The 22,081-nt window shown below is 37.8% G+C and overlaps 1 protein-coding gene across 1 annotated transcript; it reads right to left on the bottom strand.

Moving 5' to 3' along the window:
• Positions 1–7,411: 7,411 nt before the first annotated feature.
• LOC109341239 lies at positions 7,412–8,906 on the bottom strand. The gene is made up of 4 exons (XM_019579093.1): positions 8,679–8,906; positions 8,448–8,588; positions 7,904–8,063; positions 7,412–7,593 (listed from the first exon to the last, which is right to left on the bottom strand). The coding sequence occupies exons 1-4, from the start codon at positions 8,904–8,906 to the stop codon at positions 7,412–7,414; spliced, it is 711 nt and encodes a 236-aa protein (XP_019434638.1).
• Between the last annotated feature and the right edge of the window lie 13,175 nt (positions 8,907–22,081).

The raw sequence follows: 22,081 nt of genomic DNA, 5'->3' as shown, positions 1-22,081 counted from the left end.
TTTCATCTTCACTCAGAGGCATCACTTATGCGCATATAAAAAAAAGAGGGCTAATTGGCACAAACGACTTATAAACTGCTAGAGATTAGTCTTAAGATGCAATCTTGGTTTGAAACCTAGAGTTTCCTCTAAAGATTGTCAACAAGCACATGCGACCTAGGGACTGCACTTCCTAGTCATCAAATATAGGATAAAGTGCTTTGCTATATTGAAGGGTCTCTCCGCAAGTCAGGTGAACCATTCGAACAAACAAATCTTAAAGTTAAATGTTTTCTTGTGAATATGTATTGCCATCATTGCCTCAAAGCAACAATATAACACTCGGTTTCAAGCGAAGGAAATGGCAGAATCTGTAACACGTGAGGACAGTAGGTTCGAGTTAGCAGAGCTTAAAGCGCAAATGAGTGAAATGTTCAACATGTTGAAGGCTTTGAAAAATGAGAAAGGGAAGAGTACTCAAATTGTCAACGTGGGACCATAGAGCAATTCCTCTCAATTTCCTAAGGGCCACTCTGGTCAAGGAGCTGGTACAAGCCAACAAAAGGAAGAAGCAATGAAGTGGCCATTCTATGGTATGCCCCCTGATTATGTTCCACTTTATGAGGATGAAATGAATGAACCACAACCAATCAAATGCTCATCTAGAGCAACCAACACCTCAGGTGGACATGAACAGGCATGATGAAGACCCCACCTACAAACCCCCTTAAAAGGTTGCGTTTAATAAGTCTGCACCACGCATTCACAATTCTGGAACATACCATAGGTAGACAACTCGAGGGGCCCAAATTGGTGACAATGCTAGAGCAGAAAAGTTAAACCTAATTAAGGAGAGGCTCAGAGCAATAGAGGGAGCGAGTTTTCCGGACCTTAAGAATGCGTTTGAGATGTGTCTCGTGTCAGATGTGGTGCTGCCTCCAAAGTTCAAGGTGTCGAAATTCAAAAAGTATAATGGGACGACATGGCCAAAGAGCCACATGCACATGTATGCTCGGAAAATGTCAGCATACCATGGAGATGACAAGCTGCTAATCCATTGCTTTTAGGATAGCCTGGCTGGGGCATTAATGAACTTGTATATTCGGCCAACATTCAGACATTTCTAGACCTGTCTAATGCATTTGTTCGATAATACAAATATAATGAAGATGATGCACCTGATAGGACACAATTACAGAACATGTCCAAGAAGCCTCAAGAAAGTTTCAAATAGTACACACAACGCAGGAGGGGGTTGACCTCTCAGGTACTTTCAAGGTTAAAAGAAGAAGAACAACTCTCTATTTTTGTTGATACTCTACAAAATGCCTACTACGATTGCCTAGCGGCTACGATGGCCTCTAGCTTCAACGCTCTAATAAGATTACAAATGACCAAGCAAATACTAATAAACCAGGGTTCATGAAGAAGAAAAAAGGTGAGATACATTTTGTATCCAACGACTCCAAGAAGTAATCAAACAACAACTATAAATATGAGACACGCATAAACAACTATCAACACCAACAATCAAGAACCCCAAACAAAACATACACTGCTACCACCCAAAATCGGGGATATACACCTCAAGATAAGAAAACTGTGTTTGATCCTATCCCCGTGTCGTCAAACATATTCATATACCTTATGGGAGAAAGGATTATAGCTCCAATTTCGGGAAGAATTCTTGAAAATCCAGGGCCATGGTTCGACCCTAATGTCTCATGTGCATACCACTCTACAACTGTAAGTCATTCCATAGAGAATTGTAGAGCCTTGAAATTCAAGGTAGAACACCTTATTGACTAAAAATGGCTCAACTTTAGACAACCAGCACCAAACGTCAGTAATAATCCCCTGCCAAATCATGGGAACCATGGGGTAAATGTCGTTGAAGATGTCCAGGAGGAATCCTTCCCGAAGGATTTGTCCGAAATACGTACCCCGATGAAAGTTATCTTCAAGGAAATGTGCAACCAAGGTATGATTGAGGTTTTAAAAGAAACTGAAGAGGGTGAAGGATGTTTGTGAGATGCATGGTTTAGTATGCCATGTATTTGAGGATTGTGCAGAATTTAAAATGCTATTACAAAAAATGATGGATACCAAATTGGTGGTTGTGGAGAGAAGGTCGACATGCCTAGAAGTCAATGTAGTAAAAGACAATGAAGATATAACAACATTCATTCCAACATTGGTTCAATTCGAACCAGTGTTGAATACTCCAATGGGTATATCAGAAGATCTGGATCAACTATAGTGGTTCCCATAGTTCACGAAAATGGAGCCCATAGTAACAGACACACTTCACCCATTTCCCTATGAATCCGATAAAGTGGTACCTTGGAGGTATGGCGGAGAGGTCATCACACTACCGGAAAGTGCATTAGAGGTAACCAATGTCACCGGAGTCAGCAGAGTTACCCAGAGCGTCAGAATCTATGGACCTCCAGAGACAGGAAAAACACAGTCACCATATATAATGGGAAATAGAAGGTTGATGCTCCAACAATTCCTGAAATTGGCCAAGAAGGATCGCTCATGGATGAGTTGAAAGATGGTGAAGATATTTCTAATGAGCAAGCCAATGAACTTCTGAAGTTTATAAAGCAAAATGAATATAAGGTGGTCGATCAGTTAAGGCGCACACCTACTAGAATATCCATACTTTCATTACTAATGGATTCGGAGCCTCACATGAATGTGCTACTTAAAAATTTAAACCAGGCCCATGTTAGTCAAGACATAATTACAAATAAGCTAGGGGGTATCGTGAATAACATTGTTGCGGGCAATTTTATATCCTTCAGCGATGAAGAAATACCTCACGAAGGGAATGGCCACATCAACCCTCTCCACATCTTTGTCATGTTCCAAGACTATGTGATTGGAAATGTCCTCATAGATAATGGTTCATCTTTGAATATGGTGACTAAGAGAATGTTGTATAGGCTCCTTGTCAACTACTCGCATATGAGGCCAAGTGCCATGATTGTTAAGGCATTTGATGAGTCCAAGAGAGAGGTCATGGGAGAAATTGAATTGCCCATAAAAATTGGGCCTTATACTTTCCAGATTCTATTCCAAGTGATGAACATAAACCCAACATACAACTATTTGCTAGGTAGCCCATTGATCCATGCTCCAAGAGTAGTTCCCTCAACCTTGCATCAACAGATCAAATTCATCATTAATGGCAAGTTGTTGATAATAATGGGTGAGGAGGATAAGTTGGTATATAGGCCCTTTGATACCCCATATATTGAAGCAGCTGAGGAAGCACTTGAAACCTCATTCTATGCTTTGGAAATTGATAACACCACCTTTGTAGAAGAAGCACCGATGATAGGTCCACATTTGTCTAAAGAAGCCTTAATGATGATTAAGGAAGGATATCAGCCAGGGAAAGGCCTAGGAAAGTATGGGCAGGGAGTATAAGACATAGTGATACCCCTGGGAAACAAGAGTCGCTTCAGTCTGGGCTATAATCCAACCAAAGCCGACAAGACAAGGATATGCAAAAAGTAAAGGGTGGGCCCACATGGGGCAATTTGAGTATAAGAAGGCAAATTTCCCTATTTCACACATCAAGCCAAGTTTTGTCTGCGCAGGGTTTGAGTCTCAAGGATCAATGTCCATGCTTAAAGAGGAATGCTCAAGTCAGTTAGAAGATTATGTTTTCCAGTGCACCTCAGGCACCGCTCTCACCAACTATGTTGAAGTCGAAGCACCATCACCAGTCTTATGGGAAGATAAGTAATCTAGTGCTGTACTCTGTTAGCCATTCATAGGGCTCTTGGTTGTTGTTGTTGTTGTTTCTTTGTTTAAGATTGAATTTTAATTTTTTATTATGTACTGGTACAATTTCAATGAATCAATTCATATATTTGCAATTTTCCCCATCATTTAGCACCATACAATACGAACATTAATCTGTTTTCACCCTTTATTTCTAATTTATTTTCTTTCCAAAAAAACAAAAGAAAAATGAAAAAATGCCAATAAAACGCCAAAAAAATAACAACATAAGAACTGACATTGTCCTCCTATAATGCAGATCTCAAAGTGAGTTCGAAAATAATGACCATGTTAATAATTATTCACACAACTTTGATCATCTTGTAAACTTGGTAGGAGAGTGATAGGGCAAATCGCAAGTGTAATATTATATCGTCAAGTAATAAAATATTGATCCAACGAGGATTGGAAATCTCCTTTAATTATAATAACTAATTTATACTTAACTCAAATAAGGAATAAAATTGAATTTCGAATAATTGCCAAGAATAATTATGAAAATAATCAAAAGGGAATGAAATTTAATTTAGGAAGAGTTCCCAAGATAAGGGCTACCGTCTTTACACACGCAAATCCTTGTTTTGCTCCTTTTTATGAACTTTAAGTTGTGAGGGTGAATTGCTCTTTGATATGTGTCATCCTCTCTCAAGCTCTGACACGTGTACTTAGTTGAAGTTGCACTTATTTTCGTGGTACGATTATCAATCAAATCCTTTACTTGGATCTTTCTATCCAATTGCCTCGTAGCAACCCAAGGTGAATTCCAGAAACCCCAGAGAATCCTAATACTAATCTAATGAATTAGGATTTTAGTTTGAATAACTGAATGGTCGAATAGTTGAGTTCATCTCTCTGTCCTTCCCCAATGTATCTAAGAAGTGTAATTTGTTGGCCAGATAACTCACACGAATAAAACTCAGTTTAATGATTAAAATCACAACCCTCAATGAAATAGAAGTAAGAACAAATATTTATTGAATGTAAAAGGGCATAGCCCCAATCCTAATACCGCCTTTACACACGCAAATCCTTGTTTTGCTCCTTTTCATGAACTTTAAGTTGTGAGGGTGAATTGCTCTTTGATATTTGTCATCCTCTCTCAAGCTCCGACACGTGTACTTAGTTGAAGTTGCACTTACTCTCGTGGTACGATTATCAATCAAATCCTTTACTTGGATCTTTCTATCCAATGGCTTCGTAGCAACCCATGGTGAATTCCAGAAACCCCCGAGAATCCTAATACTAATCTCGTGAATTAGGATTTTAGTTTGAATAACTCAATGGTCGAATAGTTGGGTTCACCTCTCGGTCTTTCCCCAATGTATCTAAGAGGTGTAATTTGTTGGCCAGATAACTCACATGAATAAAACTCAGTTTAATGATTCAAATCACAACACTCAATGAAATAGGAGTAATAAAAAATATTTATTGAATGTAAAAGGGCATAGCCCCAATCCTAGAAACACAGGGAATTACTCACTCATGATGTAGAAGAGAATCCCAATTTCTAAATTAAATAATTGTAATGTAAAAAAAATGTAAAATCCTTGAGGGAGAACCCTTATTTATCCTAATTACAAAATATTGGGCTAAGCCCTACAAAACAAATCTAAAAAATAGGAATATAATATAACATCTATAATTTCTTTTGGTTCTTCAATTGTTCTTCGCATATCCTCAACACTGAATTCAATTTTCTTGCACCCAATCTCTATTTTTTTTGCTTTAATCCATCCAAACTGCACAACATAGCTAAAAAACACTTGCTCCACCCGAAAAATAGAAATAAAAGCTAGCTAAAAAAATCTTAAAGTCCTTATTATGTCCTAAAATGCAAGTTAAATGCAATGCAAATGTAGTATAATTTCACACTTATCAAATCCCCTCAATCTTATCTCTTGCTTGTCATCAAGCAAGTATTATGTCTAACTTTCACAATCATGTATGGATGATGATATAGAAACTATGACCCAAAATAACAAGCAATCTCATGTTTATTTTGAAACAATCTAAACATCAAGACAATACAATCATAAACAAATTTAATTCAAGCTAAGTCCTTAAGTCATGAAAATTGCATGAATTAGGGTCACTCTTCTCTCATCACTCTCATGTGTTTAAGGGTCATAATGTTTCGGTTAAAAAATTTCATCAAGTAAATTACCATAGGCTTGATTATAGACCAAATCGCCACTGACTGTATTTGAATGCATGCAAAAATCAAGAGGTCTTTAAATGGTTGTAATGGGGCCAAGGTGAATGATTTAAGGTGGTATAGTGAAATAAAGGATAATTCAAAAGGCTTACAAATGTTTCCCAAAATACTTAAACCTTTTAGACATCTGTTTGAAGCATTGAAATTATCTTGATAGGCCTTACTTTATCATATGACCTTTTTTCAATCAACCTTTCTCCTTACAACATATTTTTTTTTCTGTCCCTTCTCTTTTAGTATACTTTGTATTTCTTTTTTTTTCCCTTTTATTTCCTTTTATTTCTTTTTATTGTTGAGATTTTATAAAAGAGAAGGGACGAAATTTATTTATTTATTTTCTTCTTCACCTTTTTATGGATTCTTTCATCACATATGACCTTTTCACCTTTCTCATTGCTTCAACCAAACATCATAAATTACCCCAAACCCCCATTTGAGTAGCTATGAAAAATCATTAAAGTTCAGGCTGAAAAGTGGACAACTAATGAGTTTTCGATGTTTATAGCAAGCGGTTGAAGGTCAAAAGAAAAAGTCATAATTACCTCTATCATTTTAATGCATAAAGACAAACTTCAATCTTGAAATGTTCACAAATAAAGTTCTAGAATATACAGTCATAGAAAATTATGCACCCAAGAAAGGAAAAAAAGGGTTTTATGTACTTGTCAATTTAAATCAGAACCCTTATTGTGTTTGGCCCAAGATTCTCACATTTGGTACATTCAGCAAAAGTTATGAAACAAAGACCTTTATTTAACCAAATTTAATTAACAATTGTCAAACGTAATGTCTTTCATGTTATTATTCTATCAACAATTTTTTTCTTTAATGAGTGTCATAGATCCACAATCATCATTCATGCATACTTTTTCATTTAAAGCAGATAGACAACACATAGAATAAACCAGAGAATAGATGATATATGAGACACATGATAATCCATGATAATATGAATATTCAACCTAAAAAATTTAAAATCTATATGGTATGCATAAAATGAATGAACTATCTAAATGCAAAACCCCCTTAAGCTTAGAAATTTACATTGTCCCTAATGTAAAAATATAAACAATAAGAGAAAGAAAAAGAAAACTCACGGGTTAGGTATGAAGTGTCCTTAAGTCATGTGCCAATTATAAGTGGTTGGTTTCATTGGGTGTAGTGGAATTACTTGCAAAAGAAGAGAAAAATGTCCCAAATGGCCATATGTCCTAGATGGACTATGTGCAAATATCCTTGGCATCAACACCATCTTTTGTTTTTGTGGCCGACACTATATACATCCCCCTAAAAAGGCTCCAAACTCAGGGAGGCACTAAAGCAATAAAATTAATAAATTTAAAAATGTACCTTTAGCGTGGGTTGCCTCCCACGAAGTGCTCGTTTAACTTCATTAGCTTGATGGTTGATCTTTGTAGCTCATGTATAATCCAAGAGGGCTATGTTTGTTTGTTTCTCCTGACGTTCATCTACTAGATAAAGCTTCAAACGTTGACCATTCACCTTGAAGTTTCCCCTTTCCTCATTCCATATCTCAACTGTTCCATAAGGGTAAACCTTGGTGACTATGAACGAACCTGACCATCTAGACTTTAGCTTCCCTTAAGATTCTCAACCTGGAGTTGAATATAAGAACTATTTCTCCTACGTGGAATTCTCTATGGAGTATGTGTTTGTCATGCCATATTTTGGTTTTTTCTTTGTAAGTGCGAGCATTATCATAAGCATCCAACCGTAGTTCTTCCAACTCTTGTAGTTGGAATTTCCTATTTTCTCTACCAACTTTCAGATCAAAGTTTAGAAATTTGACTGCCCAATACGCCTTATGCTCTAGTTCCACTAGAAGGTGGCAAGACTTACCATAAATCAACCTGAATGCTGACATACCAATAGGTGTTTTCTATGCAGTACAGGAAGCCCATAAAGCATCATCAAGATTTGAGGACCAATGTTTCCTACTCCTAGACACCGTCTTCTCCAATATGCTCTTAATCTCACGATTTGATACTTCCACTTGATCACTTGTTTGAGGGAGGTAAGGGGTACCGACTCGATGAGAAACACGATACTTCTTCAAGATGTTTTCAAAATGTCTTTAAATGAAGTGTGAGCCTCCATCACTGATAACCAGCCTCGGGACCCCAAACCTTGGAAATATGATCTTGGTAAACAATTTGACGACCGTTTTAGCATTATTGTGTGGAGATGAAATTGCCTCCACCCATTTAGAAACATAATTGATTGCAACCAAGATATATTTGTTGTTGTTTGAAGTAGGAAAAGGTCCCATATAGTCAACTCCCCACACATCAAATATCTCCACTTCAAGGATGGGGTTCATTGACATTTCATGCCTTTTTGATATGTTCCCCACCCTTTGGCAAGAATCACATGTGAGAACAAAATTCCTTGCATCTCTGAATATCTGTGGCCAAAATAAACCATATTGGAATACATTTGCTATTGTTTTTGAAGTACTAGCATGGCCTCCATAAGAGGTAGAGTGGCAACAACTCAAGATCTTTGACACTTCTTCTTCTGGAACACATCTTTTGTAAATACCATCAGCACAAAGTCGATAGAGGTAAGGATCATCCTAGATATAGTTCTTCAGATATAAGAAGAATTTCATTTTCCGTTGCGGTGTCATTTCAGGTGGAAGAATCTTGCTGACCAAATAGTTTACAAAGCAAACATACCAAGGTGCTTCTACAGTGTCGAGGAGGAGGAGTTGCTCATCAGGAAAGGAATCATCAATAGGCATGTCCTCCTCCCCTCCACTTGGATGTTCAAGCCGAGATAAGTGACCTGCAACTGGATTATTTGTTCCCTTTCTATCAACAATCTCCAGATCAAATTCTTGCAGAAGGAGAATCCATTGGATGAGACGTGGCTTGGCTTCTTTCTTACTCATCAAGTATCTTATGGTTGAGTGATCAATATGAACTATAACTTTAGAACCTACTAGGTAGGACATAATTTTTTCGAAGGCAGACACAACAGCTAGTAGCTCCTTCTCTGTGGTGGCATAGTTGGTAGGACCTAATTTTGTCCACCTCTATCCCTTTTCCTGAAATTAAATGTCCCAACACAATACCCTCGCGCACCACGTAGTGACATTTTTTCCAATTTAATATAAGATTCACTTCCTCATATCTCTGCAATATTTTTGTCAATTTTGTTACGCAGTCATCAAATGAAAGTCCATAAATAGAAATATCATCCATAAAAACTTCCATTAGGTGAATTCTCCTCCTCCCAATCTTCAGATTTGGGCATTACCTTCTAGGTCTCATCTTACGGGTTGTGAGGAAGGGTTGGACCTACATTCAAAAATTCAATAACCTTAGCCACTTCCTCATCAACGTCCGAAGTGTCACCATCTACTATGCATCTCTAAGGGATCCTTAGCTTGCACTTTAGGTGCTTCCTCTTTAACAACTTGGTTCAACATGTCAACCCTGAAACATGAATCATCAATAGAAGGTTGTTTTGTAGATTTAGCAATATCAAATTCAACTTTTTCATCCATTATGCTTAGGGAAAGTTTTCCATTCTTTACATCAATTATAGCACCAGAAGTAGCCAAAAAGGGTCTACCTAATATGATTGGGATTTGTGAATCATCTTCCATCTCTAGTATTACAAGATCTACCGGAATGAAAAATTTCCCAACTTTGATAGGAACATCCTCCAAGATGCCTATAGGGAATTTAACTGACCTATCTGCTAATTGAAGTGATATAGTGGTAATTTAACTTCTAACTTTTTGCACACAGATAAGGGCATGAGACTCACACTTGCCCCTAAGTCACATAAGGCGTGATCAAAACTAATATTTCCAATTAAACATGGGATAGAAAAACTACCAGGATTTTTTAATTTAGGAGGTAATTTATTTTGAATTAAAGCACTGCACTCTTTAGTTAAAGCGATTGTTTCATAATTCTCTAGTCTTCTTTTTTTAGATAAAATATCCTTATGAAATTTTGTGTATGCAAGCATCTCCTACAGTGCCTCATTGAAGGGTAAGTTGATATATAATTTCTTAAGAATATTCAAAAATTTCCCAAATTTCTTTTCTAATTTTGCCTTTGCTAATCTTTGGGGAAAAGGAACTGGTGGTACATATGGTGGTGGATCTACATACTTAGCCATCTTTTCAAAATTTTGCTCCCCTTCATGGGGTTGTGTCTCAATATGTTCCTCTTCCACTTGTGCATTTTTCCTAATTTGAGGAATATCACTTAATTCATTTCCACTCCTTAATTTGACAGCTTTACAATGTTCATTATTTTGATTTTTTTCGAGTTGTCCTGGAAACATCTCTATTTGTCTATTAGGATCACTAACTTGTTAGGCAATTTGTGTTTTCAGCATTTTACCATGGATGGTCAGGTTTTCTATTTTAGAATTAAAGTCATTGAGTATGTTTGAATTTTTTTTTATTAATCATGACTTGACCTTCATGAAATTTATTTTGGTTAGCAAGCAATTTTTCTTGAACTTCCATTAATGTTTTAAGAGTAGGATCAATAGCAGAAGATTGTACCTGTGGAAACCTTGTTGGAGGTTTCCTGTTACCTGGTCCATCCTGGTATTGACCATTAAGAGTATTGTTGCTCCTCCAAGAAAGGTTGGGATTGTTCTGCCTGTATGATGGGTTGAATTGTTGTCCGCTCCTCTCCTTATAGTCATAGTAGTTGCATGATTCAGGTTGTTCATTAGTCAATGCTCCATGTTCAGGTTCAGTGAAGTGCTTGCATTCACACCACTCATGTCATTTTGCTCCACACCCCTCACATGTTGCAGTAGACCTAATAGCATTAGCATGATACTTTTCTAGCTTTCCAACATTTGAGAAAGGTTCTCTAGCATGGAAATTACCTTCTCCATTTGATTGCCTGAATATTGTGCACCAGAGTCTCTTCTTGGATGGTGTCTCCTCTCATTCGCCCATTGGTGATGATTAGAAGTCACATTCTCTATGACTTTGAAGCAGCATCAATTCCTTTGCACATAAAGGCACCACCTGTTGAAGAGTCCAATAGTTGTTGTGATGGAAAGTCTAGTCCAATATAGAAGTTTTGAACCAACATCCAAGGTGGAATACCATGATGAGGACAAGCTTCAGTCAACTCATTTAATCTTTCCCAAGCTTCAGCAATTGACTCCCCATCCTTTTGACTGAAGTTCTGGATGAGGTGCCTATAGTGCACAATTTTGGAAGGAGGAAAGTATTTGTTGAGAAAAGCCTCCTCCAAAGTTCGCCATGTTGCTTGAATTTCAGCATTTTGATTCCTTAGCCACGTCTTAGCTCTATCTCTAAGGGAATATGGAAATATGTAGAGACGAATAGCATTTTCAGAAGCCGCATGAATTCTCACTGTCTCACAGAATTCCAAGAACTGATCAATATGGGCATTAGGATCTTCATGAGCTCCACCTCCAAATTGGTTTTACATCACCATTTGGATCAGAGCAGATGGCAAAGAAAAGTTCTCAGCCTCAATAGTTGGGTGAATTATTCCAAGACGTGAACTACGAGCATTAGGGGTTGCATAGTCGCAAAATTGTTTTTCATCTCGTTCAGCCATTGTTTGTACACGCACACGTCTTTCTCTTGCTCTTTCTCTTTGTCACCTTCTTCTTCTATGAAAAGTCCTTTCTGGTTCTGAATAGTAATTTGAACTTTGCATAAACCAAATGTGCAACCTACAAAGGTACCAAGAAAAAGGAAAACGTGTAATACACTAGAGTAAAGTAATAAATTAATTGAGAATTAAAGAAATTTTAACACAGTCCCCGACAGTAGCTCCAAAAAACTTGATAGGGAAAATCGCTAGTGCACGATTATGTCGTCAAGTAATAAAATATCGATCCCATGCGGACTAGAAAACTACTTTAATTATAATAACTAATTTATACTTAACTCAAATAAGGAATAAAATTGAATTTAGAACAATTGCCCAGAATAATTATGAAAATAATCAAAAGGGATCGAAATCTAATTTAGGAAGAGTTCCCAGGATAAGGGTTATCGCCTTTACACTCTCAAATCATTGTTTTGCTCTTTTTCATGAACTTTAAGTTGTGAGAGTGAATTGCTCTTTGATATGTGTCATCCTCTCTCGAGCTCTAACACATGTACTCAATTGAAGTCACACCTACTCTCGTGGTATGATTATCAATCAAATCCTTTACTTGGATCTTTCTATCCAATCGCTTCGTAGCAACCCAAGGTGAATTCCAGAAAACCCCGAGAATCCTAATACTACTCTCGTGAATTAGGATTCTAGTTTGAATAACTGAATGGTCAGATAGATGGGTTCACATCTTGGTCCTTCCCCAATGTATCTAAGAGGTGTAATTTGTTGGCCAGACAACTCACACGAATAAAACCCAGTTTAATGATTCAAATCACAACACTCAATGAAATAGAAGTAAGAAAAGTATTTATTGAATGTAAAAGGGCATAGCCCCAATCCTACAAACAAAGGGAATTACTCATGATGTAGAAGAGAATTCCAAATTCTAAATTAGAGAATTGTAATGTAAAAAAATGTAAAATCCTCGAGGGAGAACCCTTATTCATCGTAACTACAAAATATTGGGCTACGCCCAACAAAACTAATCTAAATAGTAGGAATTAATATAACATCTATGACTTCTTTTGGTTCTTCAATTGTTCTTCGCGTAACCTCGACACTGAATTCAATCTTCTTGCACCCCATTTCTACTCTTTTTTGCTTTAATCCATCCAAACTGCACAACATAGATAAAAAACATCCGCTCAACCCGAACAAAGAGAAATAAAAGCTAAAAACAATCCTAAAGTCCTAATTATGTTTTTAAATGCAAGTTAAATGCAATGCAAATGTAGTATAATTTCACACTTATTAGAGAGGGAGATAGTGAAGATGACTGGGAAGTGTCTCCTGAGTTATTAAGATTGGTTGAACAGGAGGGCAGAGAGCTTGAACCCCATGATGAGCCTATCGAGCTAGTAAATCTAGGGACAAAGGATGACAAGAAATAGATCAAAGTAGGCACTTTAATGTACCTGAGTGAAAGGAACAAGCTAATCAAATTACTACATTAGTATAAGGATGTCTTCGCGTGGTCTCATAACGATGTGTCTGGTCTGGATCACCGTATAGTGGAACACAAATTACCTCTAAAACCCGAGTCTTTACCAGTCAAGCAGAAACTGAGAAGAATGAAGCCAAGCCTCTCTCTTAGGGTGAAAGACAAATCCAAAAGTGGTTAGCATCTGGATTCATAAAAGTTGCGGAGTACCCCGAATGGGTAGCAAATGTGGTCGTTGTACCAAAGAAAAGAGGAAACTTCGAATATGTGTTGACTACCTAGATCTCAACAAGACGAGCCCAAAAGATGATTTTTTGGTACCCCACATAGATGTACTAGTGGACAGCATGACAAACCATGCACCATTCTCGTTAATGGATGGATATTCTAGTTACCACCAAATCAAAATGGTAGAAGAGGATGTAGAGAAGACCACTTTCATCACAATGTGGGGGACCTATTGCTATCAAGTTATGCCATTTGGTCTAAGAAATGTTATGGCCATATAGCAGTGTGCCATGGTTACTCTTTTCCATGACATGATGCATAAATAAGTTGAAGTCTATGTTGATGACATAATATGCAAATCAAAGACTGGAGGTGAGCATGTCGGAAACCTGCAGAAGCTGTTCAAAAGATTACGAGATTATAATCTAAAACTGAACCCTGCCACATATAGTTTCGGGGTCAAGTCAGGTCGATTTCTTGGCTTTATAGTCAGTTAAAAGGGCATTGAGGTCGATCCATAAAAGGTGAAATCTATCATTAAGATCCCTCGTCCGAGAATAGAGAAAGAAGTCAGAGGTTTCCTGGGTGGGCTGAACTACATCTCCAGGTTCATATCACAATTGACAGCTACATGTGAGCCCGTCTTTAAGCTCTTAAGGAAGAACTAGACCGTCAAGTGAAATGAAGAATGTCAAGATGCTTTTGAAAAAATTAAGCAGTACCTATTAAACCCACCTGTATTAATGCCTCATTTACATGGACGACCATTGATAATGTACCTAACATTATTGGATGACTCTATGGGGTGTGTCTTGGCTCAACATGACGAATTTGGCAAGAAAGAGCGGGCTATTTACTACTTGAGTAAGAAGTTCACGGATTATGAGACAAGATATTCCTTACTAGAATGCACATGTTGTGCCTTAGCTTGGGCATCACGCCGATTGCAGCAATACATGTTGATTCACATTACATGGCTTGTGTCTAAAATGGACCCAATGAAACATATTTTTGAGAAACCAATGTTGACAAGCAGAATTGTTTGGTGGCAAGTACTACTATCAGAGTATGACATAGTCTATGTCACCCAAAAGGCAATCAAAGGTAGTGCACTTGTTGACTACTTAGCCAATGAACCGGTAGAAGGACATGGGTCAATGCATCAAGAGTTTCCTGATGAAGGTATCATGACATTGTCCTCAGTAGACCAAGAGGAAGACAACAGATGGACACTCGTATTTGATGGAGCCTCCAATGCGTATGCACATGGAGTCAGGGTAATATTGGTATCTCCTCATGGCAATTTCATTCCTATCACTGCTAGGCTATGCTTCGACTGCACCAACAATATAGCTGAGTATGAGGCATGTGCCTTAGGCTTGCAAGCAACTACATAATCAAAAGCAAAAATCCTTGAGGTTTTCAGAGACTCCGCTCTAGTAATCCACTAGGTAAAAAGAGAATGGGAAACTCGTGATAGCAAGTTGATACCTTATAGAGATCACATACAGAGGCTAGTTGAGCAATTTGAGAAGATCGATTTCTATCACATCCCTAGAGAAGACAATTGATTAGCCAATGCACTATCCACCTTATCCTCCATGTTCCACATAAGCGGAAATGACCAACTAGTCATCAGTATAGGAAGCAAAGGTCAACTAGCTTATTGCAATACCATACAAATAGAAGAAGATGGCAAACCTTGGTACCATAATATAAAAGAATACATCAAGGAGAAAGAATACCCTCCAGGTGCCTCTGAGAATGATAAAAGGACCTTAAGAAGATTAGCCATGAATTTCTTCCTAAATAAAGAAGTGCTTTACAAAAGGAACCATGCCATGGTGCTCTTAGATGTGTCGAAGCGAAAGAGGCGGAAGCAATCCTTGCAAATGTACATGATGGCTTGTTTGGGACCCATGCAAATGGACATGCCATGGCTAGGAAGATATTAAGGGCAGGCTAATACTGGTTAACAATGGAGACTGATTGCTGTAACCATGTAAGGAAATGCCATAAATGTCAAATTTATGCCAACAATATCAATGCACACCCAAATCCATTGAATGTTCTGTCAGTGCCATGGCCTTTCTCTATGTAGGGAATGGATGTCATAGGACCCATCGAGCCTAAAGCCTCAAACGGACGTTGTTTAATTCTAATGGCCATTGAATATTTTACTAAATGGGTCGAAGTGGCTTCATATGCCAATATCACCCGAAAGGTAGTGGTCAGGTTCATTAAGAAGGAGTTGGTATACCACTATGGTCTACCAAGTAAAATCATCATGGATAATGCCACCAACTTGAATAACAAGCTGATGTGTGAGACATGTGAAAATTTCAAGATCAAGCATCACACATCTCCACCATACCGTCCTAAGATGAATGGCACAGTTGAGGTTGCTAACAAGAATATAAAGAATATTGTCCAAAAGATGGTAGTAACTTATAAGGATTGGCATGAAATGTTGCTTGTTTCCTTGCATGGATACCATATTTCTATTCGTACTTCCTTAGGGGCCACCCCTTACTCCCTGGTATGCGGAATCAAAGTAGTCATTCCTATCGAGGTAGAGATCCCATCATGAAGAATTATCGCGGAGTCGGAACTAGAAGAAGCAGAATAAGTTCAAGCCCGATATGATCAATTGAACCTAATTGAAGGAAAAAGGTTGTCCGCTGTTTGCCATGGAATTTTGATTCCTTAGCCACGTCTTAGCTCTATCTCTAAGGGAATATGGAAATATGTAGAGACGAATAGCATTTTCAGAAGCCGCATGAATTCTCACTGTCTCACAGAATTCCAAGAACTGATCAATATGGGCATTAGGATCTTCATGAGCTCCACCTCCAAATTGGTTTTACATCACCATTTGGATCAGAGCAGATGGCAAAGAAAAGTTCTCAGCCTCAATAGTTGGGTGAATTATTCCAAGACGTGAACTACGAGCATTAGGGGTTGCATAGTCGCAAAATTGTTTTTCATCTCGTTCAGCCATTGTTTGTACACGCACACGTCTTTCTCTTGCTCTTTCTCTTTGTCACCTTCTTCTTCTATGAAAAGTCCTTTCTGGTTCTGAATAGTAATTTGAACTTTGCATAAACCAAATGTGCAACCTACAAAGGTACCAAGAAAAAGGAAAACGTGTAATACACTAGAGTAAAGTAATAAATTAATTGAGAATTAAAGAAATTTTAACACAGTCCCCGACAGTAGCTCCAAAAAACTTGATAGGGAAAATCGCTAGTGCACGATTATGTCGTCAAGTAATAAAATATCGATCCCATGCGGACTAGAAAACTACTTTAATTATAATAACTAATTTATACTTAACTCAAATAAGGAATAAAATTGAATTTAGAACAATTGCCCAGAATAATTATGAAAATAATCAAAAGGGATCGAAATCTAATTTAGGAAGAGTTCCCAGGATAAGGGTTATCGCCTTTACACTCTCAAATCATTGTTTTGCTCTTTTTCATGAACTTTAAGTTGTGAGAGTGAATTGCTCTTTGATATGTGTCATCCTCTCTCGAGCTCTAACACATGTACTCAATTGAAGTCACACCTACTCTCGTGGTATGATTATCAATCAAATCCTTTACTTGGATCTTTCTATCCAATCGCTTCGTAGCAACCCAAGGTGAATTCCAGAAAACCCCGAGAATCCTAATACTACTCTCGTGAATTAGGATTCTAGTTTGAATAACTGAATGGTCAGATAGATGGGTTCACATCTTGGTCCTTCCCCAATGTATCTAAGAGGTGTAATTTGTTGGCCAGACAACTCACACGAATAAAACCCAGTTTAATGATTCAAATCACAACACTCAATGAAATAGAAGTAAGAAAAGTATTTATTGAATGTAAAAGGGCATAGCCCCAATCCTACAAACAAAGGGAATTACTCATGATGTAGAAGAGAATTCCAAATTCTAAATTAGAGAATTGTAATGTAAAAAAATGTAAAATCCTCGAGGGAGAACCCTTATTCATCGTAACTACAAAATATTGGGCTACGCCCAACAAAACTAATCTAAATAGTAGGAATTAATATAACATCTATGACTTCTTTTGGTTCTTCAATTGTTCTTCGCGTAACCTCGACACTGAATTCAATCTTCTTGCACCCCATTTCTACTCTTTTTTGCTTTAATCCATCCAAACTGCACAACATAGATAAAAAACATCCGCTCAACCCGAACAAAGAGAAATAAAAGCTAAAAACAATCCTAAAGTCCTAATTATGTTTTTAAATGCAAGTTAAATGCAATGCAAATGTAGTATAATTTCACACTTATTAGAGAGGGAGATAGTGAAGATGACTGGGAAGTGTCTCCTGAGTTATTAAGATTGGTTGAACAGGAGGGCAGAGAGCTTGAACCCCATGATGAGCCTATCGAGCTAGTAAATCTAGGGACAAAGGATGACAAGAAATAGATCAAAGTAGGCACTTTAATGTACCTGAGTGAAAGGAACAAGCTAATCAAATTACTACATTAGTATAAGGATGTCTTCGCGTGGTCTCATAACGATGTGTCTGGTCTGGATCACCGTATAGTGGAACACAAATTACCTCTAAAACCCGAGTCTTTACCAGTCAAGCAGAAACTGAGAAGAATGAAGCCAAGCCTCTCTCTTAGGGTGAAAGACAAATCCAAAAGTGGTTAGCATCTGGATTCATAAAAGTTGCGGAGTACCCCGAATGGGTAGCAAATGTGGTCGTTGTACCAAAGAAAAGAGGAAACTTCGAATATGTGTTGACTACCTAGATCTCAACAAGACGAGCCCAAAAGATGATTTTTTGGTACCCCACATAGATGTACTAGTGGACAGCATGACAAACCATGCACCATTCTCGTTAATGGATGGATATTCTAGTTACCACCAAATCAAAATGGTAGAAGAGGATGTAGAGAAGACCACTTTCATCACAATGTGGGGGACCTATTGCTATCAAGTTATGCCATTTGGTCTAAGAAATGTTATGGCCATATAGCAGTGTGCCATGGTTACTCTTTTCCATGACATGATGCATAAATAAGTTGAAGTCTATGTTGATGACATAATATGCAAATCAAAGACTGGAGGTGAGCATGTCGGAAACCTGCAGAAGCTGTTCAAAAGATTACGAGATTATAATCTAAAACTGAACCCTGCCACATATAGTTTCGGGGTCAAGTCAGGTCGATTTCTTGGCTTTATAGTCAGTTAAAAGGGCATTGAGGTCGATCCATAAAAGGTGAAATCTATCATTAAGATCCCTCGTCCGAGAATAGAGAAAGAAGTCAGAGGTTTCCTGGGTGGGCTGAACTACATCTCCAGGTTCATATCACAATTGACAGCTACATGTGAGCCCGTCTTTAAGCTCTTAAGGAAGAACTAGACCGTCAAGTGAAATGAAGAATGTCAAGATGCTTTTGAAAAAATTAAGCAGTACCTATTAAACCCACCTGTATTAATGCCTCATTTACATGGACGACCATTGATAATGTACCTAACATTATTGGATGACTCTATGGGGTGTGTCTTGGCTCAACATGACGAATTTGGCAAGAAAGAGCGGGCTATTTACTACTTGAGTAAGAAGTTCACGGATTATGAGACAAGATATTCCTTACTAGAATGCACATGTTGTGCCTTAGCTTGGGCATCACGCCGATTGCAGCAATACATGTTGATTCACATTACATGGCTTGTGTCTAAAATGGACCCAATGAAACATATTTTTGAGAAACCAATGTTGACAAGCAGAATTGTTTGGTGGCAAGTACTACTATCAGAGTATGACATAGTCTATGTCACCCAAAAGGCAATCAAAGGTAGTGCACTTGTTGACTACTTAGCCAATGAACCGGTAGAAGGACATGGGTCAATGCATCAAGAGTTTCCTGATGAAGGTATCATGACATTGTCCTCAGTAGACCAAGAGGAAGACAACAGATGGACACTCGTATTTGATGGAGCCTCCAATGCGTATGCACATGGAGTCAGGGTAATATTGGTATCTCCTCATGGCAATTTCATTCCTATCACTGCTAGGCTATGCTTCGACTGCACCAACAATATAGCTGAGTATGAGGCATGTGCCTTAGGCTTGCAAGCAACTACATAATCAAAAGCAAAAATCCTTGAGGTTTTCAGAGACTCCGCTCTAGTAATCCACTAGGTAAAAAGAGAATGGGAAACTCGTGATAGCAAGTTGATACCTTATAGAGATCACATACAGAGGCTAGTTGAGCAATTTGAGAAGATCGATTTCTATCACATCCCTAGAGAAGACAATTGATTAGCCAATGCACTATCCACCTTATCCTCCATGTTCCACATAAGCGGAAATGACCAACTAGTCATCAGTATAGGAAGCAAAGGTCAACTAGCTTATTGCAATACCATACAAATAGAAGAAGATGGCAAACCTTGGTACCATAATATAAAAGAATACATCAAGGAGAAAGAATACCCTCCAGGTGCCTCTGAGAATGATAAAAGGACCTTAAGAAGATTAGCCATGAATTTCTTCCTAAATAAAGAAGTGCTTTACAAAAGGAACCATGCCATGGTGCTCTTAGATGTGTCGAAGCGAAAGAGGCGGAAGCAATCCTTGCAAATGTACATGATGGCTTGTTTGGGACCCATGCAAATGGACATGCCATGGCTAGGAAGATATTAAGGGCAGGCTAATACTGGTTAACAATGGAGACTGATTGCTGTAACCATGTAAGGAAATGCCATAAATGTCAAATTTATGCCAACAATATCAATGCACACCCAAATCCATTGAATGTTCTGTCAGTGCCATGGCCTTTCTCTATGTAGGGAATGGATGTCATAGGACCCATCGAGCCTAAAGCCTCAAACGGACGTTGTTTAATTCTAATGGCCATTGAATATTTTACTAAATGGGTCGAAGTGGCTTCATATGCCAATATCACCCGAAAGGTAGTGGTCAGGTTCATTAAGAAGGAGTTGGTATACCACTATGGTCTACCAAGTAAAATCATCATGGATAATGCCACCAACTTGAATAACAAGCTGATGTGTGAGACATGTGAAAATTTCAAGATCAAGCATCACACATCTCCACCATACCGTCCTAAGATGAATGGCACAGTTGAGGTTGCTAACAAGAATATAAAGAATATTGTCCAAAAGATGGTAGTAACTTATAAGGATTGGCATGAAATGTTGCTTGTTTCCTTGCATGGATACCATATTTCTATTCGTACTTCCTTAGGGGCCACCCCTTACTCCCTGGTATGCGGAATCAAAGTAGTCATTCCTATCGAGGTAGAGATCCCATCATGAAGAATTATCGCGGAGTCGGAACTAGAAGAAGCAGAATAAGTTCAAGCCCGATATGATCAATTGAACCTAATTGAAGGAAAAAGGTTGTCCGCTGTTTGCCATGGACAACTTTATTAGAGGAGAATAATGAAAGCATATGCGAAGAAAGTTCACTCATGTCAATTTCAAGTAGGAGACAAGATGTTGAAGAAAATCTGACCAATTCAAAAAGAACACATGGGAAAATAGACTCCGAATTATGAAGGGCCTTATGTAGTGAAGAAAGTTTTCTTTAGTGGAGCCTTAATACTGAGTAACATGGATGGAAATGACCTGCACCTGTCAGTCAAATTAGATGCTGTGAAAAAATATTATGCCTAGAGAGGTTTTCCCTTAGAAATATAGTGAAGAAACATAACATATGTCTCAATCAAGGTTTTATTGATGCATTATACACTATCACTTTTATTTGTTGTCTTGCACGAAGAATGATGTTAATAAAACCCAACCAATGTGAACCTGGATAGATCAAGGTACACACATCAGGATAAAAATCAAAATGACTCCAAATAAATAACTAAATAATGACAATTGTTTTCAAGACACAAATCAATCACACAATGTATTAATATTTCTTCCAAAAGTTCAGACTCAAACAAAAAAGGAACCTCTCTAGCCCAAGTCATACATGAGACTAGGGCAAAATTTTGGTAGACACAAATGAATGACACTGGGTCAAATTTTTGGTAGAGACAAATGAATGACATTGTGGCAATTTTTGGTAGACAGCGATGAATGACACTGGGGCAGATTTTTTTAGATGACTTCATGCAGGCGAAAGTAATCATGTACGGTCAGCAAAAATATCAAGCAATCAAATATTGGGGCAATTTTTTATGAATTGTCAAAGACTCATTCCAAGCTCAATGGTCAAATCGTATAGTGAAAGTTAACATGGCTCCTTATATAGGGCAACAAAAGGACATACAGAACACCCCAATCTCATAAGCATCACTTCAACCGACCATAAGATCATGCATTTTATTATCACATTCATACCATATTCCACATTTCCAAACATTCTACATACAAATTTGTTTTATTGAGTTTGTACCATACTATGAAAATGAAAACTCTAACCCTTATAGCACTTGGTGACATCCATTTTCTATCCAATAGACAATCTGGTGCCGACAACTACAAATAAGTTTTCTACTCCAAAGCAATCATGAGCAACTTTACGGGTCGATCCCAAGCTGATCCAGACATCATCTAACGACCGAGTGTTATGGTGCCGAGAAAGAAATAAGGCGATATTTATTGCAAGATGAGAATGTCACCAATGACATTTCCCTATGAGCAGATAACTTAAGCATCAAGTATACAAACATTAGCATTGCTTTCACACAACCCGTGTCATAAATGTTGTCATGCATACATACATCACTCAACATATATCTCATGCATCAATAATATTTTCAT

This window comes from Lupinus angustifolius, unplaced genomic scaffold (genome assembly GCF_001865875.1).
Source record: "Lupinus angustifolius cultivar Tanjil unplaced genomic scaffold, LupAngTanjil_v1.0 Scaffold_415, whole genome shotgun sequence".
In the NCBI taxonomy this organism is placed as follows: domain Eukaryota; kingdom Viridiplantae; phylum Streptophyta; class Magnoliopsida; order Fabales; family Fabaceae; genus Lupinus; species Lupinus angustifolius.
This window is presented reverse-complemented; position numbering and strand designations above follow the sequence as displayed.

Coding starts and splice junctions, on each gene's coding strand:
- LOC109341239 (XM_019579093.1), bottom strand. CDS start 8,906: ATGAGTAAGAAAGAAGCCAAGCCACGTCTCATCCAATGGATTCTCCTT. Junction 8,589..8,678: donor CACCTTGGTATGTTTGCTTT/GTAAACTATTTG, acceptor AACTATATCTAG/GATGATCCTTACCTCTATCG. Junction 8,064..8,447: donor CTTCAAAAACAATAGCAAAT/GTATTCCAATAT, acceptor AACATCTTGAAG/AAGTATCGTGTTTCTCATCG.